Genomic DNA, 24,866 nt, shown 5'->3' with positions numbered 1-24,866 from the left:
ATTTCCCGTGCTTTCTTGCTTTCCTCGACTTGCTGGTCCGTCACCCATTCAGAACGTGTGTTTCTCGTCTGATTTTGGCATTTTCCCTCGCGTGCCGAATCTCCGCTCTTCTGCCGTCGTCCTCATCCTCGTCGATCACAGGGAACTTGGAGCTTTTGTCCCAGCGTCTCCGCCTTTTGTCATGTCCAGCTGACCTCAACCTTTCTCTAGCTGTTACAAAGTCAAAATGTACACAACTTTGCCCTTTGATTCGACCATCAAGGGATTTGCTCATTTCGATACAGGATCGGCGGTTGATTGTTGCTCATCAACAGTCCAAGAACCTGGTAGACCCGGTTGCATTCCAACGTTAATGTCGCCGAATGCTCAATGTTGATCTTGGTTGTTTCTGCTCGCAGCCTGGTCTCTTCAGACGCAGCGAGTGGTCATCGTTGGCTTCCTGCGAGCAATACCTACGCACATTCCGCGCCAGAAATATTCAGCTGGTCTGCACCACCCGCACTCGGACGGCGTGGTCAGCCGGTTGTCGCATGCGGCTGTGGGGGGGGCGTGAGTGACATACCCAAGGCAGACTGAGGACCTGGAGCTGTCGTTATCGAGTGGCCGACGTCGAGGTACAAGCTCGCTGCAAGCCAGTCTGTCCTTCACAGTCATGATAACGCTGCTCTTCTCATGACTGGCCCTCGTCTCCATCCTTGAACCATTCCATCGCGATCCTGAGATGCCGTCTGCGACACGCAACGCTGAGCACCGTTGAGCAAGGATTCTCCTCACAAAGCGCCGCAACCAGTCGAGGTGACCTGCTCCCACGTTTACGTTCAGCGGTGACCCACGCCCCCGTCTCTCGGTGTACCGGGACTCATCTTCTCATTACCTCAGCACACAATTGCTCTTCCCCACCACATTGTTCCTGTCCGGATCAAACGTCTGGGTGTAACGCTTCCAAGGTGAGCACTTGAAAGCAGAGCGGTGATCGGTAGCTGCCTACAATGGTCATCCAGCAGGGTACACCCTTCGGCGCTCGCTCCGGCGATACTAAAGTTGTCTTCCCCGTGGTGCTTTGGTACCCCTCAACCCCATAGTCTGGAAGCGCCGGGACTAACGTCGCGGAAACGACGGAAGAGACTCCTGTAGACTAGTTTCCTTGTTTGCATTGGTAGGGAGGATTTCTCGTCTCAGTGAGTTTGTGGCGGGCAATTGCAAGAAGGCTCGACGTTCGCCTCTACAGCTCTGTAGATATGCAGCCAACGGAGGACACCCGGGACCTTGAGACGACCAAGCAGAACTCTAATTGTCCACTTGTGTTGCATCCTGTGGCAGTAGCGTGTGGCTGGTCATCGCAATCCGTGGCACACGGCCAGAGACGCACCATCAAGAACTGAGGAAAGGGCCCTGATCATCTGCGAGTCCGAGTGGCTATCGAGCCGTTTGATTGGTGTCCCCCTTGCCGTCAAACCAAGCTCGTCCTTGACTCCCTCGACCAAAGATAGCAACGAGTCCTTGAGGACGGAGACCCTGACTTGCCCTGTTGCGAGACGGTGAGACCTGATCAACAGAGCCGCTCCAGGGGTGCCATTGTGTGTGTGTGTGTGTGTGTGTGTGTGTGTGTGTGTGTGTGTGTGTGTGTGTGTGTGTGTGTGGTTGTTTGGATGTGGCTTCCGGGGCCGGAACAGCCACGCAGTCTTTGGCGACAGGCGCCGCCTCCATGGGATTCCACCGATCAACATGGGATTATGGACATTACGGGGATTTCGACAGTAGATCGCTGTCCACTGGCGCTGGTGGGTAACGGTCGCAGGGTTGGGCGGTTTTGCTTCATCCCCCCCCATCAGCCTCCATTCCTTTTGTGAGTCACGAGCGTTGCTGTTTATTTTTCTGTTTTGGGGGGTTGAAAGACAAGAGGGTTTCTTGATGCGTCGACGGCCTCTTGTTCTCAACCGACCCCATGGTTGCTGATGCTGCGCGAACAGGGGGTACACTTAGGTGCAGCTGCTCAATCCGCCCTGTTGGGACTGCTGTCAGTGTCGGGCACTCTCTCCATCCTGGCTCCATATATGAGTGATCCGTCGCTATGGTTAGCAGTCGCCCGGCCGCCGTGTGATCTGGGTGTGCTGCGTCGTCCGGCGCAATGCGTACGGGAACTTGTCAGCAAACTGACAGAGCAGCCAAAACAGCCCCTGGGGTCCAAATCCAGACGTGAATATGCTCAGCAGCATGCATACGGAAAGGACCCCAAATATCCCAGGCTTTGCTGCGTCCTACATCGCCATCCTAACCCTCATCCCTGGCGAATATTCATCATGAGTGACGTGGCATTCACAAGGTAGATTCAACGGCTGGCTCGCTGACATGAAGTCAGAGTCGCCCTTATCACGCAATCAGGTAGTCGGTCCTCTTCTTCTTGTCGTCAATGGTCCGCTGAAAGCGACGGGTGACTGAGTTTGACGACGATTCACTGCCGCATCAAGGCTGCGCAATTCCTTCGTCACAATCACTCGTTCTCGGTCAGACGCAGCCGGAACCGGGAGGGGAGACGTGCGGCTACGTACAGTACGTCGTCGTTGATATTGCGATTTGCTAGAATGTCATGCAGCAGAAGAGCCGAAATGCAAGCTTGGTAGGGAACCGTGGTTGCGCAGGAATGCGAGTTGTGGGGTAGGTAGCATCGCACAGAGAACTCCGGCAAGGGAGTGGGACTGAGGAGTTCGTTCTGACTCTGCTCTCTCGTTCTACTCATCCCCTCAAACGTTGGTTAATGAGGAAGAAACGGCCGCAACCAGGGCGCCAGGTTCAGAGCTTTCTCTGTCAAGAATTCTGAGAGCCTCGTGTGTAGTGCTGCCGCCATCCATGATCTTTGGTGTGAAAGCCACTCTTGAGGAGGTTTCGAACGACTAGAGCAGGGCGAGCCACACACTCTCTTCCAAGAATGGGCGACGGACCGCCACCATCAAGGAAGATCAGAACGCGCTGCTTGACAGTCCGGCTGGCCGCGGAGGCGGCGCCGAAGCCATTGGGGCCAAATGAAAGAAATTAAAAGTTGGCGACCTTGGTATCCGCAGAAATCGTCATCCTGCGTTTGCGTGTCCGGCCTGCGGGCATTGTCTTGGTTGCCTCAGCACAACCTTGGCTGGATAACATTATCGGCTCTCTCTGGCGTCTGTATTGAAGGCCGTCGCGGCTGTTCGGATCTCAAGCGAGAGCTGGGCAAGCAGTTGGTGATTGTGCTAATTCTGAGGAGCTCTGGGCGTGCCTCTGATGGCATTCTTCGAATCAAATCTTGGCCAGCGTAGCAAAGGGAGGGGCGTGTGGCTATCCGAGCCAGTGCTCCTGTTTCAACGGGCAAGATGTGGTCGAAGGACCATCGCGAATGGTGCAAGTACCCGTCCAGTACAGTACTTCGGCCTGCCTCAAACATCGAAGCCCGCTTTGCCCAGCGAAACCATTCCGCATCAGACTGGCGTGAATGGCCAAACTGAGGTCGAGCAGGAGGGAAACCAGTCGCGGTGGAGATGAGAACTTGACAGGTCCCGTCAGATGGCTGACAGTATGCCGTCTTGTCTTTGCCCGTCACTCTGGGCTTTTCTTAATCTGCATCGTGTTACTGATGCGAGGGGTGTTTAGTGGCTGCTCGACCCCTCCACCAACTCCGCAATCCTGCCCTTGCGAGTAGCCTGTAGGTAGCACGCCGAGATGAGACTTGGGGGACGTCCTCTCGTGGGCACCACCACCAATAACGCAACGGAGCTGCTGCAGCATCGCATCTGGGGACGACCATATGCAGCCTTGCCCGCGGCCCCCTGCCCACCACGCAACTCCGCATCATCGGCGCCGGAGGGGCGTCACCTGAGCAGAGGGGATTGGTCAACTGGCGCTCGATGACTCCTGCGAGGGCGGGTACACACATCTCGCAGCAAATCTGCTGTTTCTGATGCGCTGCTGGATTCTGTTGCGTTGCTGGCGTGTCTGAGGCGCGTCCTGGTTACCCTGCCCTGATGCGATGCGACGATCAAGACACGTTGGCTGTGCTGCGAAAGAACGATAGCCAACGAGCTGGGGAGCTGACCGGCCGCTCAACCTGGTCTGTCCTGCAGATGACTGTCTTGCGGCGACGGCGCTGCCGTCGTCCTTCACTGCCTCGTGTCTTGAGCCTTGGCTGCGCTCACCACGCTTCTATCTTAAGCATAACGCAGAGAGAAGCCGTCCAGCAGCCGATCAAAGGTGTTGAGTCGGAAGCTACGGCGCTAGCACCGCGTCCGTCGGGCTCCTATGCGGCGGGCAAATCTTGCTAGCCCGGGGGGCCGACCTGCTGCGGGGTTCGAAGAAACCGCGGGCTACCAGGGGCGTGGTCGAGGAATGCCGAGTTTCTCCCAACTTGCGTTTTGGCTGGATGGACGCTGAGAAGTGCATCACACCGACATTTGCTTTCGCGAACGAGGCTGGTCATGTGGTGTTTTCTGACAACGTGCCTTAGTAGCCATTTGCCCGTACAGCACAATGGTATGCAGTAATCAGTCGCTTGGCGATGAGAACGCGGCCCGACGGTCTTGACTCCAATGGACGAGCCAGCAAGCGCTGTCATGCCCCGAATTCCAAGCCGTCGACAAGTCGGCAGATGCATTGCTGCGCGATGCAGCCAGCGCCAGCGTCATGTATGTCATTGGCACTTTTTTTTTTTAGCCCGGCCTGTCGCGCCTTTCTGCGTGTGCCAAACCTGCGATGGGGGGATGGATGAGATGAACGCGGGTTAGACCGGGTTTCAATGGCTTTGAAGCATGCAATTGTGACTGCTATATCCTGCTGAGCCGGTAACAGTCTTTTCCGATCAACCGCCCAGCCGCCAGGTAACGAAACCCACCCGGCCGAGGAGTGATAGCCGCCGGATGGTTCCCTTAATTGCGAGTGATATTGCGAACGACAATAGCTGAGCCCACGCAACTTTCCCTGTCTGTGTTGCATTTGCGCAGGCCTGTCGACTCGTTGCTCTACTTGTTCCCCATTGCTTCTCCATTGCTCGTGTTTGATGAGCAGACTGACGTTGCGTCCAACATATCAGTCGGCCACGGTTCAGAGACACGTTGAAGTCAATCGGCCGAGACGACCCCTGACGGGGCCACCCACCTGCCTGGGCCTCTAACGTCCCTGAGCGCGAATAATGAGTCGTCTCGCACAACGGACAGGGTGTCGGAGTCATTCAATTTTGAGCCTCGTCCTCTCCCGTTATTAGGGGTCCTTGTCGAGTGCGATTTTGTGGACTTTGAGCGGAACTGGAACACGGTGGTGGTGTCTCGTGGACGATGGTCCCCCCTCCCCTTTCTCGGAGTTTGACTCCGTAACCAAGGGTACGGATACGGGTTGAGGGCGGCAGACCGGTAGACTGCTCCCGTCCCTGGTTTTCTCTTGTTTGGCGCCGAGACAGAGGGTCGGCTCAGTCAGGTACGCGTGGTTGAAACATGGGAATGATAGGTACGGTGAGAAAAGGAGGGTCAATACGGCAGAGATCCGGGAGGGCGTGATGCGCCGATCTTGTCTGTGAAAATCGATTTTGTTGAAGAAGAGTTACACCGTTGCGAGATTCAAGGTGTGCGGTCAGATGGAGGGTCGAAGCTGGTTGGTCGATTCTCTGGTCATGCTCTTTTAGCCCCTGCACTGGGTGCTTCTCACCGCCGCCACGTTGGGAACAGAGCCTCTCAAAGGTGGGTACGAAGTAGGAACTTTGCAACTTTTGTTCGGAGGACAGCGGTGACCACACCGTTGGTACAAGAGCGTGTGATATGATGGAGCGCCTCCGGCAACGATGCCTTGGTCGACGACAGGACAGGAGCAAGCGATCGACGAGTGGTGGAGGTGACTGGGCGAGTGAAAGGCCGTAGACAAGCGGCCAGCAAGTCACAGTCACACCACAGGGGCGGAAATAGTGTCAAGGCCCGGGGAAAAGCAGTCATCGTTGGGCTCCCATTGGGTGCGGCCCCCTGGAGTGACGTAGTTTTCTCGAAGCCGGTTCGAAGGTTGAAGACGCGTCGAAGGGGCACACAAGAACCCCAATCCCGGGCAGTGACAAGCTGAAGTGGACAAGGGGGAACAAAGAAGAGGCACAAAGTGCAAAAGGGATCCGCAATCTGGGCCAGTGGTTTCTGGGTATCCGGTGCTGAGGAGAATCCCGGGCCTCCGAGCGGGCAGCAAGCAAGCAGCCCTGCGCTGCACCGAACCGCAGCCGAAGGGGCCCCATCCCCACGTCGGGCTGGTGGTCGAGGGTCCCTTGTCGATGGATGGTGTTTCGTTCTTGGGGTGCCGTCATCACGGTTGGGACTTGGGAGAGGTTGCAATCTTGGAGAGGGAGAATGGTGGGTCTCGTGTGATTAGGTAAGGCAACAGATATCATCCTACCTAAGCCCAGCATGTGTACGGAGTATGGGAAGGAAGCAGGAAGAACGGAGTACGTACTGCGACTAGTGTAGCGACGGCAGGAAGAACGAATTTAGCAACCGCTAACTTCTGAGAACCCCTCCTTCCCGCCTCTAAGCTCCAGAATCCAAGGACCAAGGACCCTATGTACTCCGTACTTTTATTACTTTTGTGTGTCGGACTTCATCACGCCTTGGTTGGGAGATGCCTTCAGAGGAAGCAACAATCTATGTGTTGTTTCCCGCGTGCGGCGTGGATGGAGATGGGAATGAGACGGCAGTCCCTTTCCCACCCACTCGGCGCGGTACGATGCGAGCGGTGTGGTGTCTTCCTTCAATTGGTCTGTGTGAACTGTTGCCGCCAAAGCAGCAACCTCCATTGCGATTTTGAGATTGAGAATCGCGCCTTGCAAGTGTAGCACTGTAGTGTACGAAGTTGTGTAGACGAGAGACGGCGCCGCCGAAGTTGCCCATCTCGACAGCAGGGGTAAGCCATTGGGCTATCGACATGGGAGCATGGGGGCACGCAAGAGAAGGAGAAACCGAACGTCTTTGCTCGCGTCGCAACAATCATTTTGGGGCCTTGGGCTCTGTCTCTGGGGGGCCATTGCTCCCGTCCCCTACTAAAAAATTTTTCCAAAATGGGGTCACGAGGGCCTTTCCCAAACACAACCTCGTCCCCCCCGGTCGCCTCACCCAAAGCTGGCAGTGTCACACTTTTTGACTACTTGCTCTTTTACTCTCTTTTCACGACAAATCGGATGCCGACAAGGCAGCAAATCTCCCGTCCTCCCTATCCCTCGTGAGGTATCCTATTCTCCCGATCCCTCCGTCTGCCATCTCGCCCTTGGCCAAAACGCGCACACACAGTCGTACAGTTAGTTCACTGGCAGTCTCGCACACCCATTCTTCTCCCTCGTCCCAATCGCCAGGGTAGGGGACGAGGGGGTGGCATATCGTATCTCTGAATCGAGGCCATGAACCCCCCTGCTCTCGTCCAAATAGCCATTCCGCCCGTCTAGTTGGATACCACTCTGCCACACGCGCTTACTTGTCTTGCGTCCTCGTTTCTTCGGCGCTGTCGGGAGGGCTGCTCACATGGGCTCAAATGCACCTTGCACGTCGGGCCCAGGCAAAGGGAGAGGAATGGGAAGGTATCATGAGGGACTGCGGTCTGCGGATGGTCATCCATTTGTCAACCCTGGTCTTTGACCTCAGAACTCATCACTCGCCCCCAATCCAATCCAATCCACGCCGTCCCGCGCCACGCCATGCCATGCCATGCTATGCGATGTTGCTTCGCAGCTTCAGTCTTTTCCTTTTTGAGCAGAAGCGAGTCCGACGAGATTGCCCACGCGCCAGCGGAAGAGGCCCAGCCCGAGGGTGTCTTTCACCACCCTTTTCGGCGTGTTAGTCGGGGCGATGATGCCCGAGAAAATGGCGCGGTCCTCACTTCCCGTCGCCCTTTGGACCGCTCCAGATCACAACTGTTGGCATTTTGGGGGCGACAGCCGCTGCAAATGCGATTGAAATCATGCTCTTGAGCCGAACAGTTGTTGAATCCTCACGGCCGGAATGGTCAGACGACGTCGCCATCGCCAAGTTGGTCCTTCTTCCCTTTGCTGGAAGCACACGCCTCCCCCATGTGACATATGGGCCATCTTGGACAACCCATGGACCGGAGAGTCAGGCTCTTGACAGCTGAGGTGCGCGCCATCTTCATCTCCTCTGTCGCAGCTTGGGCAGTCTGGGGTCTCACATTGCGAGTATCCCCTTTGCGGCTCGGCGCTTGCCCCATGCCACTGGGGCAGCCCTAAGCGGAGCAAGTGTTCTACTTTGACTTCGCCAGTACGGAGTAGTGTTTTCTATCTTTTCATTTTTGGGCTGCTTTGGGGATATTTCTTGTGCTACGGAGCATCTCAGACGTGACCCCGTCGCACCGCCAGCCGCCAGCCGCCAGCCGCCAGCCGCCATGTCTGGTGTGGGGGATGGACCATGGACAACACACGTGCTAATCCCCTGGGCTTTTGAGTCTTGACACGGCGCTACTGACAAGCCCCAAGGAGATACACATGTCCTCGGAAGTTGCCAGGCTGTGCCACTCGAAACCTACCAACCGCAGTTGTGGAAATGCTGGAGCCTGGAGAGATGGAGTTGCGCCAGAGCCCGCGGATACGGATACAGTCTCATCGGTTGCCAACCAACAAAGCAACCCCGGCCCCCTCGGCCCCCTCGGCCCTCGTCTACGGAGTACGGGAGTATTCGTACTTTGTACCGTAGTCTGTACGGAGTACAGCAATCTCCATCCATGAATGGGCTTGTGGGCTTGTGGTCCACATAGAGACAGCTCACCCTTTCTTTTGCTACACAGACACACAGAGTACACAGTATCGTCCATGGCACGATTGATGGCAACGAGCCCGTTTCATCCGCCCGTTGCCAAGCATGACGGCAGGATAAACCCGCAAGCAAAGCAGACTAGCTGTGAGGCAAAAGAAAACAATTCCGGTTAATGGCCGCAAACCCGGCGGGGAGCTGGCTTGTTGGAAAGAGTCGAGCACCAACCAACAAAACGAACAACTCCGAGTTCCTTGTTTCTTCTGCCCTATTTTACAGTCCCGTCATTGTCTCGGGCTGTCGACCCGCGTTTACTCCAGTTTGCCGTGGGTTGACCTCATACCGTTCGACGATCGCTCCGTGGTCGCCTTGACCTCGGCCACGCTGTCATCTTGCTGGCTACATTGGGGGACGTCTCCGTTCCTCATGATGCCGACTTGCCGTACCAAGCCTTGTGGAAGGTAATTTGGAGGCATGGTCGCGCGGGTGCAGCCCGTAGCCCGCTTGCCCGCCACTTACAGTCTTGAACTTGGACATGCCAGGAGTTGTGAGGGACTGCACGGCTCACACACCGTCATCAGCGTCGGTACGAAATTCCATTGTCTGGTTTTGTTCGGCGCTGTGCCCTACTGTGTACGGAGGACGGATACCCTAGACAGACAAGTATGTATAGTGCTTCTTTGATCAGGACGACCGTTGCGTTTCCTCCCCCCCGGCCCGTCTCGTATCATCAGCCGCAGCCGCCCAGCACCACAACCGCACCCGCGCATACCTTAATTTTACAGTACCTGTCTATGAGAAACCCGACAAATCAGACCCAGCCGACACAGGGCACAATAGCAGCATGTCTCGTCCTCAGCGTGCGACTGCGCTGGATATCGGCATCCCTTTACATATCGTAGCCCGGCCGGTTAAGGTACCTAGAGGCACTTTTGGCATGCGCCGTTGCGAAAGCCAAGCTTTCCAGTCCTGCCTGCTAGCCCTTGGCACGTTTTGCGCGGGCGGGAGTGAAAGCGGTGTCTATGTTCGCTCTGCTGCCGACTCTCAGACCTCGTGTGTTCTCCACGCAGGATATCACTCTCTCGAGGGAACCAACAAGGGCTCTGGTCGGCTAGCTTTGGAGACTGCTGATCGTAACCGGCGAGGGAGGCTACCCGACGTCGACGATGGTGACACGAGTCCAGTCGTCTCGTCCAGTGCAATCTCAATTTTCTGTCAGCTGACCCTAGACAATCTGATATGTTTTTATTTTGCTGCGAATCAATTTTTTCAGTCCTGGGCGTTTCATGCGCGGGCCGAATCCACCCCATCTGAGAGGCTCGAAAGATGAGATTGAAGCCAAGAGACTAGGACGGAGGAAATCAAGCGGCCGAGAGACAGAAAACAGAGACACTGGTTGACTGCATCGCATGATGGACGGCGGATCCGAGTGGTTCCCGAACGCCTTTGATTCGGTTGCCTTACGGGACCAGCAGCAAGGCAATGCCTGTTCGTAACAGCAAACAAAAGAACAAGACGTGTCGGACCCCACGAATCTGTCGTGGATTTGCATGTCTCGCCCCGAGGGTCGTCTTGTGCGGCTTGCTTTGAACGATCGGCGCGCATTGAGCATGATGACCAACAGTCTTTTCATCTCGCGGGTGGGTTTAACAGGCTCCCTCCGAGTGCGGATGTCTCGATTCTTTCCTCCCTCGAGTCCCCCTCTACTCCGTACGGAGCCACCAGTTGCGGATGGTTTGATGGTTGGCCTGGCAAGCCTTGTCATTCAACCTTATCCGTCGGTTTCGGTGTGTGTTGAGGCGGACTCACGAAAGGGCTCCAGCCTCCATCTCAGCGTTTCCACCTAACCTTGTTGCCAAGCCGGGCTTCTCGTCTCATTGCTCGCTGTGGCTCTTTGATAGTGCTGTTTCTTTTCGTATCCGGCCGTTTCCGTGTAGTCTACCTTATAATTGCCAAAGGCTAAGTCTCGTATGCGGCTTACTGATCAGCTTTCTCGCAAAAGTCTTCTCTCATCTTATCTAGAGGGGTTGGTTCCAGGGTTCAGCTGTCCAAAGAGAGAAAACTGCCCCCCCCTCCCCCCCCCCATGTTTGTGACTCGCCATTTAGGTTAGTCACAACGGGTTGGCTTGAGGTTTTCCCTCTTGTGCCTCTTGGGCGCATATCCTGACCCTCAACGTTGAACGTTGTTCCAGGGGCCCTGCCAGACCGATGATTCGGAATGTTTGCTCACATCATTGTTGGCAGTTGCCCGGTTCCTGGCTGTTCTCTCCCGGCGCGGTTCCCAACGCTCCCTTGCCTCATGGGGAAAGAGGCCGTTCCGATCAGGCACGGCCAAGGGACAGCAAGCACGGTGTCCCGGAGGCCGGTGCCTACCTTCCCAGTGCCAGTCCATATGTGCATTGTGCGCACCTTGAGAGTCTGGCAGTGACAGATAATGGAAGGTCCAGTGTCCCGGTGTTCCTTCCTTGCAAGTTGCTGGGTATCCATCGCATGGATCCGATGCTTTCTCCCGACTGAGCCTCACTAAAAAGCAACGACATGAACTTGAACATGCCCTGCCCTGCCCCATGCGGGCTGGAAGAAACAAGCCAGTGCCAATGACTTCACCCATGACGGCAAAGCAACGCGACATCACCATCACTGGCCAATACATCCTAGGTTGCTTTGGATCTTGGATCCCGTCACCGTGTCGCCGTACGGCCGGGACCTTGGTCTCTTCCGGAAACACACTGGAAATAGCCTCTTCTTTCAACTTGCAACGTTCCTCCAACCCACCCTGACGCTACATGCAGTTCAACCATGCTGTGGCTCCCTCGCTGGTCTTCCGTTGGCCCCCAAAAAAGTGATGCCGCGGGGGGTTTTTTTTTTTTCTTACTCGAAACTTGGTCGTCGTCTGCCTCGCCTGCGCGCTCCCAACAGTGTCAGACGCAGTGATTCAGATGGCTGCCGGCATAACGTCCCACCAACATGCGTCAGGCAACCTCCATCAACATTTGGCCAACGCATCCATGCTACAAATCCCATCCATCCTGATTTCCCGCTGCTCGCACACACATACACGACCTACGCATATCCACGCCCTCGAGTCACTGAAATGGGCGCGGGGGACGACCTTGCCCATGCATCACTGCACCCATCTTGAGAGGGGCTGGTTGGAGAAAGACCCAGTCGGCCTATCGGGATGCCACCGTAACCTTGGGCGACACTCACACACACACACACACACACACACACGCCTTGGGTCTCACGCGCAACCCTCAGCTTCCCCTGGTCGCCAGGCGGGGGGAGTCATCTCGAGAATTCTGCCCACCCCAGCAGGCTATCCGTACTCTCTCTCTCTGTCTCTTTTTTCCTCTAGGCGACGAGGCGAGCGACGAGCCCACAGCGATTGCTACGACTTCAAACACATTGTTCAGCGAATGTGGTGCTTTTGGCCCTCGCTGATGAGATCGGCCATGCTCCTTAATCTGACCGACGTTGTACGGATGCAAGCTCGCGCGCACATCACTTGCGGGAAGGCCCGTTGTCTGCTTACTCCGGACTGCGAAGGGCGGGACATGGCCTGCCACGAGCAGTGACAGTCTGACAGTACTCCGTACACAGTAGGAACTCTTGTCACATCACAATGAAGCCATCGGATGCCTCCCCTCGAGCCAGCCAGCCTTGTAATGGCATCAGCTTTGGTCGCACATCGAATGTGACTGACATTGCGATGCACGTCTTGTCTGCAGCTCCCGCCGTACCGTCTCCTTGGTGTCTTTGGGAAATTTGCCCGCGCCTCGATTCGTTCACCACTCAGATGCGACGCCGTCACCTTGTCAGACACACCCGCCTGCAGGCTCGTCGCATGTCTCTGATCGCTGACCTGTCACTGGAAGCCCCCTTGGCCGAACAAACAACACCAAGGCCAAGGGGTTGCCGCCATATCCTCGACGACATTGCAATTTCTCCATGCTCGATTTGCAAGCCTCGGCCACCAAAGCAAGAGTAAGACGCGACACTTGTGCGCGAGAACCAAACAAACACTCAGGTCCTTCACATTGTCCAGCTACCGAAAAAATATCAAACGAACCCGTCCCTGTCAGATCATTCCGGCTTGAGCCTCCGGCGAGGGATGATCCCTTCAGACACTTTCGACTTCTCAACCACACGGTGGTGTATGCGCAAGGTCATTGGCAGTGGGGCATTTCTCTTTGCATTTGGCTTTCTCCATCTTCCTCTTCTTCTCTCGCTCTAGGATACCGTCGCCCACAAGGTCGTCGATGCGACCACAACGAGGAGATTCCTGTGGGGGTTCACGATTGACTGTAATCTTTGCGCCTGCAAGCCAACATTGCGAAATGCAGCTAGACCTAATTGTCACGCAAGTCATGCCTCTGATAACGAGAGCTTGTGGGGGGACAAGACGATACTGCGGATGGTATCGGACACCACGTTCATCGCGCTCGACGGAGAACGCGGGTAGCGTTATTTCAGAGAAAGAGGATCGTCTGGGGGGGAGCACCCCAGCTGCATGATCCTGCAGGGACGACAGCGGACAGCGGGCATCTTGGAAGTTCGTCGTGGGATCTTCACTCGTGAGGTCGAGTCACCCACTGCAGGACAACACGCCAAAGCATCTGATTGAGCGCCATTCTCTCGTAGGACCACCGTGGATCCCGATGCAGCACTGCTTGGTTCACCATTCGCGCGGGTCGCTACAAGCCTCCGAAGTCACTGCAGCGGATGGCCAGCATCGGCCGCCCTCAGATGACACCAATCTCGGCGGCTGGCGTTCTTTGACTAGAAAATGCATGCGTCTCGGCGATATTCTGTTCCTTCGATTCAACCCATCTTTGAGGAGTACGATGGGCGCATGGTCGCATGGGTCGTTGGATGGAGGAAGGATGGACGACGTTTCATACAAGTACGCGCCAAAATGTCTTGACTGGACGACTTGCCCGATTAGGACTCGAGATGAGGCACCAGCCTGTCAGAACGCTCGCAACACCAACCCCCTGTGTTGCTCCGGAGTTCGTCTCGGACTGCTCGGGCGTTCTACTTCGTACTGACACTCACAGCATGGCAGCAGCCAATGTCACTCTTCGGTTTGGGGCAAGCCACCAGCGTGCCAAATTTTCCCCCTTTTCTTGCACCACATCTGCCACCTCGGCGCAAATTTGCCCCTGTCCTTCGAGTTTGCTTCTTTGATTTTCCATGGGCGAACTCTATTCGATCAACTCGCATGGACCTCGCTGCACATCATTTTGCGTCTGGGCATGGGTGGCACGGCGCAAGTTCTCACCCTCAATAAGGGGTCATCAAGATTGTGGGGATTGAGCACATTGTGATCACTCACTGGAAACAGCTGCCTGTCTTTGATCTTCTGTCCGTACGGATGTCTCTCAACGGCTCCATCCGGCATTGGGAAAACAGGATGGCCATGGAGTCGTTTCAACTTTTCAGCACTTTCCATGATCATCGTAGTTTGGCAACGGCTCGTGACTGACACGGCGGTCAGAACTGGCACAGACACACGCGCCTTGTGCTCAAAGTTCGGTCGATCCTTTGGGCTGTGCCTGACTTTCCCCAGATTTTTATTGCGCCGAGCAAGCAAACCCCTCGCTCACTGCGCATCGTGCCGATATTGTTGTCTCATTGTTTGCGTTCTATTCTAGTCGGATGGGTACAATGTGCGGATACCTGTGAAGGAATCAAGGGGCGTGTAACCCGGTGTTCCGGCTTCTGGGCCAGATGCCAAACCCGTTCGCATAGAGGTAGGGCATGGTTCATCGCTTGAAAGCCAAAAGCCCAATATGTTCCTCTCGGCGCGCGTTGGAATTACAGCCAAAGCGCGTCCGCGGATGCGCCCCGGGAATCCTTTGTGAGAGAACAGATGGCACCCGCTCGCGAACCACCAGCTTGCGTCTCACCTCACCCTGTCTTTGTGCCGTTCGATATTGCGACCCGGGCAGCCGGGCTGGCGGGAAATTTCAGACATTGACCCCTGAACTTGCGCATCACGGCACTACCGAGTCCCGACAAACAGCGACGAAACCTCCGTGAAGGCATTTGGCATCACTCTGACGATCCACGGCGACTGTTTTCTCCAGCCTCCAGGAATAGATGCTGGTCAGTGGCGCCTACGGATGCGCGTCTCACGTAGAGTGCAGTTGGTGGCCCCTTAGCGATCGCAATGACACGATGCAAACGCAGGGCCAAAATGGAGCTTAAGCAACATTGATTATGGCCAAGGGTATCTGAAGCCAGGTTCTGGCATATGCTTGACATTGTCACGATATTAACAACCGGGGCTACGCTGGCATAGCTTCAAGCAAACCGTTGTCAGCTATAAAACAGTAGCGCTATACCGTGGACTGACTCAATAAACAACAAGGCGATGCCGCGTCGCGCCGTGTCCGCGCATCCGTCCCCATTAGGGACAGTAGGTGGTTGTTTGGACTACGACCACTGTTCTTGTTGAAAAGCCGTGTCGCCGCGGCGTGGGTTGGCTAGCATGAAGCTGGGCCCGGGGAACTCTGGAAAGCTGGGAAGCGGCTTGTTCGGAACGAGGGCTGTTCACCGCGTGCCTGGCATTTGACAAGAGTGTCAACAGCGAAGTTCCTTGAGAGCAAATGGGCGCAGGTCCTTCTTACTCGTCCTCAGCCTCGCTCGCACCGCCGGATGGTGGCAGAATCACGCGTGGCTCCAGTAGAGATGCAGGAGTATCCCAGTCACGACTCACGATAGGGGCCGCGTTGCTCGGCATTGCAGCAAGTTGCTCGTGCGCCTACCTACTGCTAAAGCGGCGGAAGCAGCACGAACGTGGAAGATGGGGAAAAGAATGCCCGCGCAGTCGAAACGGCGAGCCAGGTCCCCTGAACCCGAGCGATAGATCATACGTATACTCGTACAGAGTACCTTGCTGATGGTCGTCTCGGGTTCCTGAGCCCGCTCGTTCAACTCCTTGCGACTATCAAACGACGAGCACGCCATCCAAAGGTTCAGTCCTTCTTCTAGAAGGCTTCCATCCAACGTCTCAATGCCTCCCATGCTACCTGGGGGACTCGGTGAACCTCAGCTCCGGGCCCGAACCCCGGTCGGCTGGTGCAGATCACTCCGCAGACGGTCCTTTACCTCGGGGCTGCCGTTGTTACTTTTGTCGTCTTGTTGGTCTCCGTTGACGAATTTCTGAAGCTTTCTTTTTTCTACTATTGATTGTGGGAACTCAAGGTGAGTGGCCCCAAATCCTCCACTCCACAAGACGCTCCCCCACCTCTTCAGCGAAATTCCCGTCTCCATTTTCTCCAAATTCTCAGTCTCCATCCGTCTGGAAAGGGTAGGCGGGCAATGTTTGAGGAGTGTGGAGTGGCTGGCGTGCGGCTAGGGAATTATTTGGGGCGGCCGAGGATCCCGTCCACCGCGTCTCACGGCGCAACGCCGTTATCTGCTATGAAGAATCGGGCGGCATCGTGGTGGACACTCTCTTCGAGGCCAAGTTCCCAGGGCGGCTAGCGTTGGGCGCTACTCGTGTTCTCGTCGTATTTTTTTATTTTATTTTTTTCTTTCCAACCTTGCCCCCAAGCAGACAGCAAACATGGCAATCCAGGGCGCACACATGAATTCGCCCGATAGCTCCATACGAGGGCTTGAGTGCGCGGCGTGCCGCTGTCTTCGTCCGCCACCCCACAAAGTCAGATGTGTGTTTGTGTACGGAAGTACTCTAAGGTCTTCCTTGGAGATGCCACCTTACTTTGCCCTACGCTACTACGTTGATGAGGAGAGCATGAACAGGCCCCCCCCCCCCCTCCCAACTATGCATCCGGGATGGCACGGGGCAGCCTTTGCTGACAGAGGACTGCAACCCACGAGACAGGGCTTGACCCGAATTGCACGAGCCCGGGTGCTGCTTGCGCTTGGCCCTGGGCAATATCGCGAAGGAGCCACTGGGTTGGATAAGGTACAACCGGGGCGCGATGCGGAGCTGACTGCGGAGCGGCTGTTGCTATTCTCGTGCGGTGGCTTCCAATCCGCTGTCGCTTCTTGTCGTGCCGAGTGGGGTTCAAACTGCAGATACACAATACTCGAGATGACCAGATTTGGGGGTTGAACCTGAGATTCCTCCAGTTTCGTTGTCGTCGAGTTATGTTACCATCCACAACGGTTCTGACCTAAGCAGCTTGTCGGCTGTATCATCCCGCATCTGATCTTTCTCTCATGAGACTGCATCGGTCTGTCAGAGTACCTACATGAAGAGTGGTTGCTTGACGCCAGGCAAAGGTAAAGTCACACACATCCATCTCTCTCGAAATTGGTACTAATTCCTTCGATTTGCGGTGCCTTGCTGCCCGCTAACGATAAACGGCCTTACCTTCAGACGAAGTCGCCCGGGGGGTGTGTATTCGGGCACGGCCGAGCGAGTCAATCCTCTAGGATAAGCGTTGTGTGCTCAGTAAACTCTCGTCAATCAACCCTTTGGTCGAGCTCCACGGGTCGGCCAGGCAGACGTGTTCCGAGTTTAGCATGGCTCACTTATTCGTCGCACAGCTGCGGAATCACGATGGACCATGGGTGCTTTCCATGCTTGTCGTGGCCCATTGCTACAACAGCTCGCCTCGCCGTACCGTGAGGGGGGCATTTGCTGATATAGACACGTTAACACTGGGAAAAGGCCGCCCTTGAATTCGATATACCACGATGCGGAAGCGAGCTTTCAAAACTCCGTGCTGTTGTGTTGTGGCTGCCCGATCCTGGCTGTCTGGATATACCGGGCAACGTAGCCCGTTTCCCCGCGTGTCCCAGCGCAACACAGCAAGATTGACGGAGGGCAGTATGGGATGGCATGGCCGTTCTAAAGGCATGGATGGACACCTATCCCATACGCGCCTGCGTGGTGTACATTACCTTTCGCTGCACGCACGCACCATTGAGCTTCTCCGAGCACTCATCTCGGAGAGAGCCAACCCTTGCTGTGGAGATGATCGCAATAGAGGAAACCGTACGATCCCACTCCAGAGTCAATCACGTCTCAAACGCCGGCTTCAGTCTGCAATTGCAGGACGAGGCGGCCCAAAAACGACGCTGACAGATTGCAAGGTGCACTTCCTCCCTCTTGGGCCATGCGGAAACTGGCTGCAACCAGCCGACTGCTCGTCCCCAGTCCACGATTATGTGGCGTCCGCCCTCGAGCTATGCAGCCACCTCGTAAGGATGGGACACTGAGAAGACCCAGTCCCCAGCATATGTTTTGACGCCCCCAAATCCTCGTTCCTCCATTGTGGTTCCGTCGAACGGATTGTTATTTGCACCGGGCGCCGGCCTGGACCGTAGACGGCCGGGGAAAATGGAGCTGCCGGCCGCCGCCGTGGCGCCGAGTGGGAACTTCACGATGGCCTCACGTGCACGCCTCCGACTACACCACCAGTCTAGCTCTGACGGCCTCTCCCGCCACCACTACAATTATTCGCACCTAGAACTCATTGCCTGCCGCCGTCGCGCCTCTGATGAGAAGAGAACACCGGCCGCCGAATCAAGAGGTTTCGTCTCGTCAGTTGCCACGCTGCAGCAGCCTGCCTACATAGATAGACCGGGCCCCTGAATCCGGTAGAGTCCGTCTGTTCCAACCGCAAGGCGCACCCCTCCGCCCTCAACCAATATTCCATGCCGCACGAGTCTCCGGATCAGGCAACTCAGGCCAGGGTCTCCGGCGTCCATATACGGAGGTCGGTAGTCGGCTCGCACCACTCAACACCCTACCCGGGCCGGCCCCTCCTCAACGTTGCTTCGCTGGCGGCCAAGGTGCCTTTTGGAGCTTTGCGACATGTCATTTTTGTCGTTTCTTTCTCGACAGAGGGGACATTCGCAAACGAGAAGAGGAGGCGGTTGGAAACTTGGTGCCGTAGTAAGCCTGAGAGGGGCTTCAGAGACACGTTGCTACGCCGGTCAGTCTTGGAATGTGCAGCTGTCCCGATGCGGTCGCTGATGATCACGACTTATTGCCTGGTCCGCTGCGGAACGCGTCTCATGGTGGCTCAGGTCTTGTTTCTACGATGCAACGGCTGCTTGCATGGAGAAGCCACCTTGCGCCGTGTCTGCAGCGAAAGCTGTTTGCTACGCCTCTCTCACGCCGCCGGCTCACCGACGTTCCCTCCCACCCTGTCTGACAATCCTCCGCCTTACTGCTTTCTTCACCTCGTGCAGCCTGCAGATGTACACCAGCGTCACGGGATCCCCTTTTGCTGATTACGCTATTGATCTCATTCTAGCCTGCGCTATTGCCGTGCCCTGGCCGTCTTTCCTACGTACCAAAAGACCGGGGGGGGGGGGGGGGATTAGAGGGCAGGTTTCAGTGCACGTCGGTGAGGCGGACGACAATCCGCACTCTTCACCGAATCACGCGGTGCTTTCCTCATGCTTGTACGACCTGAGCTGTCAGCTCAAACCACCGCTCCTTGAGCCACCAACCCGCATGGCCCCCGCGTCTCGTGTTGACGAAAAGTGATTGCGGAGTGGCCTCGAGACGATGTTCTCCTGAGCCAATGTGCCTAGTCACCTGAGGATGCCTTCTCTTTCAGTCTAGGTGGCTTCAAGCCGAAAGCAGGGACCCCATCCCTCTTCATAAGCGAATTGGCTGATCCAGCTACACAGCATATCGCATCTTGTCTGCCTCACGCATGTCAGCAAAGGATGGGGGGATTTGGCCCCCTCGTGGATGGTGGTTTATGAGCTGTCATATGCTAATCCTGTGTCTTCAACACCTTTTTTTTTTTGGTAACCCAGGCGAGGTCATCAGAAGATGGAACCGACTATGCAGCTTTTCCCTTTTGCTCATCCTGACCAGGTGAGTGAGCGTCGGTTGAGCAGGCAGCGACGCATGGGGGAATCTGCGGCGGTCTGCATCTGGCATGCTCGCGTATCAGTACCTGTGTCGAGACAGCCTGCTGATAATGCTCATGGTTCATCAAGAAAGGCGTCGGGGTGCGGACTGCCACGTCACAAAACGGGTGAGAGCTGACCCGTCGCTTTGTTTTCTTATTGTCTCTGGTTTCGATGTCTTTTCTTTTCCCTGATGCGTGTTGGTTTTTTGAGACAGGTCAGATCTGACACTCGTTGGACGCCAGGTCAGTAGCAGAGAGAGAAGGGCGGGTTTCGGTACCATTTGCTGTTGGCAGCGTTGCAGTCACACTGCTGAAAAGGCCGTTTGATCGTTACACGACTGCGATCGCCCATGGCGGACCATTTCGTGGGCCATGGTTTTGACCAACCCCGAAGCGTGGGCGGACGGCGAAGGCAGCGGAAGTGCCACCCACAACAACAACAACAATAACAACAACAACAACAGCTGCCGGGAATAGAGAACCTTCGATATGGCGCGTCCCGGCAAGACTACGCGATGAGCGGCGGGACTCTCCTGCTCGACACTGGGGGTTTTCCCCTCTCAGGGGCCATGTACATCGGGTACCGGGATCGCGCGGTGGTCTCGATCGACACCGACCGCCTGGATGTTGGTGCCCCTATCTATCTCCTTTTGGAGAGGGCATGTTGCCATCATTGGGAAACTTCCGGCCCCTTCACCCTCCAGCCACCTCATCGACAAAAGCACCCCCCCTGGCGATGATGGATTGCATTGTTCACGTGAGCATGTCATTGGCAGAACAAAAAGGAGCGGGATGGGATGCTGCCGAACAGATTCATTACAAAGTCCATCGGGAGCGGAGCAGCAAGGCAGGCATGCACTGCATTCCTACTCATGCAGAGCCTCACTTCTGATGTGAGAGTTGCATCGAGGCCCGGCGGTGCGGAGCGCGGAGCATCCCTCCCTCCCTCCCTCCCTCCCTCCCTCCCTAGTGCTACTTCTTTCTTCAACGACACGTGCCGCGTGGTGAGCTTGCCTGATTACACGGCGGGAATAATGACGGTAGGCCGCAGGAAGGCACGGACATTTGTCAACGGGAAGAGAAGCACTAAAGATAACGAAGTAACGGATACGCAAGAAACCATTTAGGGGAATACGTGCTGATGAGAAAAAGGGGAGGCAGCCGGACCAGTGGCCGCGGGAAGCTTTTGGTGAGGGCAAAGCTGCAGAAAAAGACCACCCAGCTTGGAGAGCTTCCTGATGGAGGGTAGATGCAGGCCGGGGGGGTCATGAGCAAGGGGCGACGAGGGTTCTGCGGGCTGGTCCTTCTTTAGCGAACGGTTTCCCCTAGTGCTTTCGTCAGCTTTTGTTGTAGCAACGGTTACACAGCGCCGTTATCGAGCAGGGGGGGGGGTGGTAGTGATGGTGCCAATGGACTGTTATGGGGGGTTTAGGTATTGGAGAGGCAGCCGTTTGGCAAGACTTGCCGAGGAACGGCGCGCGGACGCGTCTAATCGAGGCAGGATGACAACTTTTTTTTGTTTTTGGGATGGTTGACAGCGGGCGATGGAAAGAGGAGGAGGGTAAGCTTCGATATGAGTCGACGTTGGACGACAGGTGAGGGATATGTCGGTGAGAAGGTTACACCTGACTGCTCACCTTGAGAGAGAGAGAATGGCGTCGGGGCCGTCTGGGGGCCCTTGGGACCGTTGGCATGGGGTTTCTGGACCGGTTGGACAGGGGTTTGATGACATGGGGTGGGAGAGGCCGGGGGGGCCGCTCTTCTACCTACACTACGGAGTACTGTGTATGCTCGGCAGATGGATTGGGTGAACCTCTCTTTCCGGACCCTCGTCCGTCGACCGCACCCCGTTCGCCGCCGCCGCCTCGCCGGCAAGTTTACAACGCAGGAGAGGAGCATCCCTCTATCCCCCCCCCCCCGGTCCGCTGCTTATGGGTGCACGGATAGCCCGGTGTTCTACAGATGCTTCGTGCCGGGATTCACGTGGGAATAGGGCGGCGGCGGCGTTATTGCGGAGGGAAAGAAGGAAGGGGGGTTTTCGGTGGTACAGGTACAGATGCAGATGCAGAGTACAGCACAGGATCGCAGGAGGAAGTCCTGATGGTTTGGTTGAAGCTGTAGGGTTTTCGAGCATGCTGCCGGCTCTTTGGGCGACGTACAGGAACGGAACATGGTTGCCTTTTTGCCTCTCCTTCGGCAAAGAGTGAGGTGAGGTTCATGTGAGGTGAGGTCAAGGCAAGGTCAGAGGCATGCGGGTGAGGTCGCAATAGGAAGATTGAGAGTCACTCGGAGCTCGGAAGTTTTGTTGGCTGGAGCTGCTGGGAGGGGTGCGGTTCTAGTGGGAGTTGATGGGGGATGTATCGTGAATGTAGACAACGTAGAAGAAGTATCTTGAAAGTCACAAATGTCACTGATGTATGTGATACTGATGGTCCCTTGTTTATGGTGGGTTGAGGGTTGAAGCTTGAGCTTGAAGCTATTTGATGTCCAAGTGCTGCCTTATCGGGAATGGTGTCAATGTTTTTTTTTTAGAGCGTGGATATCTGGATCTGCCTAGCATAGAGGAGGGTGTGTAGATATGTGTGTGGGATGATGATGGTCTTTGACGACGATGACTGGGGAAGGATATTGATAGCCCGGATGTTTGCCGAGCATCCTGGGGAAAAGACCATGAGACTTTGAGGAACTTGATATCTGATGCTTGTAGATGCTTGCAGGGTGGCGGTAGTTGCTCATTCTTTTAGTCTAGGGGCCAGTGAGTAAGACTTTTGGATTTCAGATATCATGTTGCGTTTCCTGCCAACGGGCGCGTCAGAGGATCAGCGGGTGGCATTAGGATTTACGGGTTGATGATGTGAGCCTTTTTTGTGACCTGCGACCTGTTGAGCCAGCCGTTACGCGCGTGTTAGTCCTGTCTGTCTGGGGATCAACCTTGTGTCTCCGTGGCGTGTAGATATTCTTTTCCGAGTCAGACAGGCGTGAAATCACAAACGAGGGGGGGGAGAATATGACAGGCAAAAGGCAGCGGCCGCGAGACGGATAGAGATGAGGCATGGGTTGGACGATCAGGCGGTTGATGGCGCCATCGAGGTTGAACATTGTAAGAGAGAGAGACAGAGGCCCCGTCGAGTCATCCCAACGGCCGAGAGATGGATACATAGGCACACAGGCTGGGAGAAGGCTCGGAAGTAAGAGACGCAGAGACAGAGTGGGATAGTGTACTTCGTACGGATAGTGTATGTGTGTGTGAGATGTCGGCTAGGGGGCATGTTCACCGGTATGGGGATACGTTGTGGAGCAATGGGGAGCTCGTGTGGGTATTTGGAAAATAAGTGGGAAGGGGCGGGGGACTGGTTTGGACGCCGTGGACGGTTCTTTCTTGGAGTTTGCGAGAGGGAATTCGTCTTTGTTGGATTGTGTAGTTAGTAGAGTCCAATGTGCTCCTCGTGGGGTCGTCTACTGTTTCTGTCTGATTTGACTCGAGTTGTCTCGGCGGAGTTGTGGTTGAGGCTCGGGGAGGGAGAGGGACCGTTTCCCCCGTTGACGCATGGAGCTTGGGGGGTGCGTCGTTCCAAAGTGGAGATCATGGGCAACCTTCGAGGGCGAAGTTTGCTGGGAAGGACGTGACATGATGTCTGATATGGTTGGGGGGACATAGAGGGGACAGAGGAGACAGGTGGTGGATCATGGAGCTCCATGAGCTCGCGTGGGAGGCCGTTGAACGCATGGCTCTTGGTGCGTTTTGGGTTTTTAGTTGGAAGATGCTAGATGGAGTCACCGCTCCCTCATGGTCCGAGATAGAGATTGGATTCTGCCCAGATCGATACACACCCGTCTATCCTCGTCGTCTTAGAGACTGGGAGTTTCCATGTGTGGTAAATGGCGTAGCTTGAGGAAACGCGCATGTGAATTGAGCAAGCCGAGGTGGCTCAGCAATGCTACTACAGAGGTGTCTGAATTTCTGATTACCACCAAAAAGTTCGCGTATCTATCTGTCTTTACAGCTTATCTAGCTTTCCCTAGAGATTTCGACATTGATCTGTAGCGTTGAGATCCGCATTCGAGGCAACAGAGGGGGACATTAGAGAGGAATAGACTCGGGCGATTAATGTATTCGGTGCGCTTAATCTTGCATTTCCTAACCTTGCCATTGCTCCCTACGTTGATAGCCGGGTTTGCTAAGGTTTTCTGACATCCCCAAATGCCGTTGCCGAGCGATATTGACGAGATGCGGAGGAGATGAGATGTCGCATAGTATCCTTGGCCGCGCGGCTGGCATGGACGGATGTTCCTGCCGGGATGCTGTATATCTGAAGGGGACTTGAGATGTAGAGGTTCATGGCGCTTTCGGCCGTTATTCTGATGGGGATAGCTTCCGTTCGAACGCTGGTGTAAGACCCGGCGGCCGACTCGAGTTTGATTTTCATGTCCAATTGTCTCAGTGAGTAGCATGTCTCGAGCCGTGGCATCGCCATCAGTGAGAAAATGCGCAATATCTGAGGGGGCGGGAAGACACAATTCCAACACGCAAGTTTGCCTACGTAAGTTGACGCGTTGGCGTGTTTCGTTTGAGCGACGACGACGAATAGGGGAGATTAAACGGAGTCTTGTGTAGATGGAGGTCTCTACTCTCCCATCGGCAATGAGTCTAGTGGGGATGAGGGATCATGGGGAGGTGAGGGAAGCGGACTGGACTGGGATCATGGGTTGAGGTTTGTTTTTTTTGCGTGTAGTTGCTCGGTTCGATGGCCTGCTGTGGTTACGCTCATCGACGGGATGTGGAGCCCACGATGTTGGAGGAGGGGCGGATGTTGGCGTGTATGAGTGATACCGGGGGTGCGGAACGGGGTTTGTCTTTTGGTGGAGGGCGAGAGAAGTAGAAGCGAAAAAAGGGGGATATGTTTGAGAGTTATTAATGTCTTTGAGAGTTTCTTTGGGTCAACGGTCGACGATGTGGGTTTTCGGGGCATTCTTTTGATGACGAGTTGGAGTGGGCACGGGGGGCTTGGATTGATGATGTGTGGCTAACGGAATAAGAATATCGACGGACGTTTGGGTTTGATGGAAAGATCAGAGGGTGTTCATGTAGGCTCAATTGGGGGATTTTCCTGACGGGGATCAATGGGTCATTGAAGTTCCATGGAGTTTTGGGATAGTTGGGGTTTATCAAGAAGACCAGGCTAGTTCGTCCCTGAAACTGTTGGTTTGTAAATTGCAAAAAAGGGTCATGTTTCCTTTTTGGATCGGATGGCAGAAGTTTGTCCTCGGAGTA

General features: G+C 55.5%; 5 protein-coding genes across 5 annotated transcripts; 3 read left to right on the top strand and 2 right to left on the bottom strand.

Annotated features, from left to right (window-relative positions):
- Window positions 1-7,708: 7,708 nt before the first annotated feature.
- Window positions 7,709-8,229, bottom strand: BDP81DRAFT_401352 (uncharacterized protein; the record flags this gene model as incomplete). The annotated part of the gene is made up of 2 exons (XM_060588804.1): window positions 7,855-8,229; window positions 7,709-7,799 (listed from the first exon to the last, which is right to left on the bottom strand). The coding sequence occupies exons 1-2, from the start codon at window positions 7,995-7,997 to the stop codon at window positions 7,709-7,711; spliced, it is 234 nt and encodes a 77-aa protein (XP_060451266.1). The 5' UTR covers window positions 7,998-8,229.
- Window positions 8,230-9,801: 1,572 nt separating this feature from the next.
- On the bottom strand, window positions 9,802-10,690 carry BDP81DRAFT_1064 (uncharacterized protein). Its single transcript, XM_060581429.1, has one exon. The coding sequence runs from the start codon at window positions 10,501-10,503 to the stop codon at window positions 9,964-9,966; it is 540 nt and encodes a 179-aa protein (XP_060451265.1). The 5' UTR covers window positions 10,504-10,690; the 3' UTR covers window positions 9,802-9,963.
- A 908-nt stretch (window positions 10,691-11,598) lies between these two features.
- BDP81DRAFT_1052 (uncharacterized protein) lies at window positions 11,599-12,503 on the top strand. Its single transcript, XM_060581417.1, has one exon. The coding sequence runs from the start codon at window positions 11,678-11,680 to the stop codon at window positions 12,314-12,316; it is 639 nt and encodes a 212-aa protein (XP_060451264.1). The 5' UTR covers window positions 11,599-11,677; the 3' UTR covers window positions 12,317-12,503.
- Window positions 12,504-17,120: 4,617 nt separating this feature from the next.
- On the top strand, window positions 17,121-18,060 carry BDP81DRAFT_1043 (uncharacterized protein). Its single transcript, XM_060581406.1, has one exon. It carries the CDS (start codon window positions 17,415-17,417, stop codon window positions 17,937-17,939), a length of 525 nt encoding a protein of 174 aa, XP_060451263.1. The 5' UTR covers window positions 17,121-17,414; the 3' UTR covers window positions 17,940-18,060.
- On the top strand, window positions 18,040-19,035 carry BDP81DRAFT_412250 (uncharacterized protein). Its single transcript, XM_060589198.1, has one exon. The coding sequence runs from the start codon at window positions 18,378-18,380 to the stop codon at window positions 18,957-18,959; it is 582 nt and encodes a 193-aa protein (XP_060451262.1). The 5' UTR covers window positions 18,040-18,377; the 3' UTR covers window positions 18,960-19,035.
- Window positions 19,036-24,866: the final 5,831 nt, after the last annotated feature.

The sequence above is a fragment of the Colletotrichum phormii genome (assembly GCF_030913505.1).
Source record: "Colletotrichum phormii strain CBS 102054 chromosome Unknown BDP81scaffold_1, whole genome shotgun sequence".
In the NCBI taxonomy this organism is placed as follows: domain Eukaryota; kingdom Fungi; phylum Ascomycota; class Sordariomycetes; order Glomerellales; family Glomerellaceae; genus Colletotrichum; species Colletotrichum phormii.
Note: the sequence above shows the minus strand (reverse complement) of the source record. Positions and strands in the feature narration are given on the sequence as shown.

Bases quoted from the DNA above. Each gene is read 5' to 3' on its own strand.
- BDP81DRAFT_1064 (XM_060581429.1), bottom strand. From the start codon at position 10,503: ATGACAAGGCTTGCCAGGCCAACCATCAAACCATCCGCAACTGGTGGC.
- BDP81DRAFT_1052 (XM_060581417.1), top strand. From the start codon at position 11,678: ATGGCTGCCGGCATAACGTCCCACCAACATGCGTCAGGCAACCTCCAT.
- BDP81DRAFT_1043 (XM_060581406.1), top strand. From the start codon at position 17,415: ATGCGGAAGCGAGCTTTCAAAACTCCGTGCTGTTGTGTTGTGGCTGCC.
- BDP81DRAFT_412250 (XM_060589198.1), top strand. From the start codon at position 18,378: ATGCCGCACGAGTCTCCGGATCAGGCAACTCAGGCCAGGGTCTCCGGC.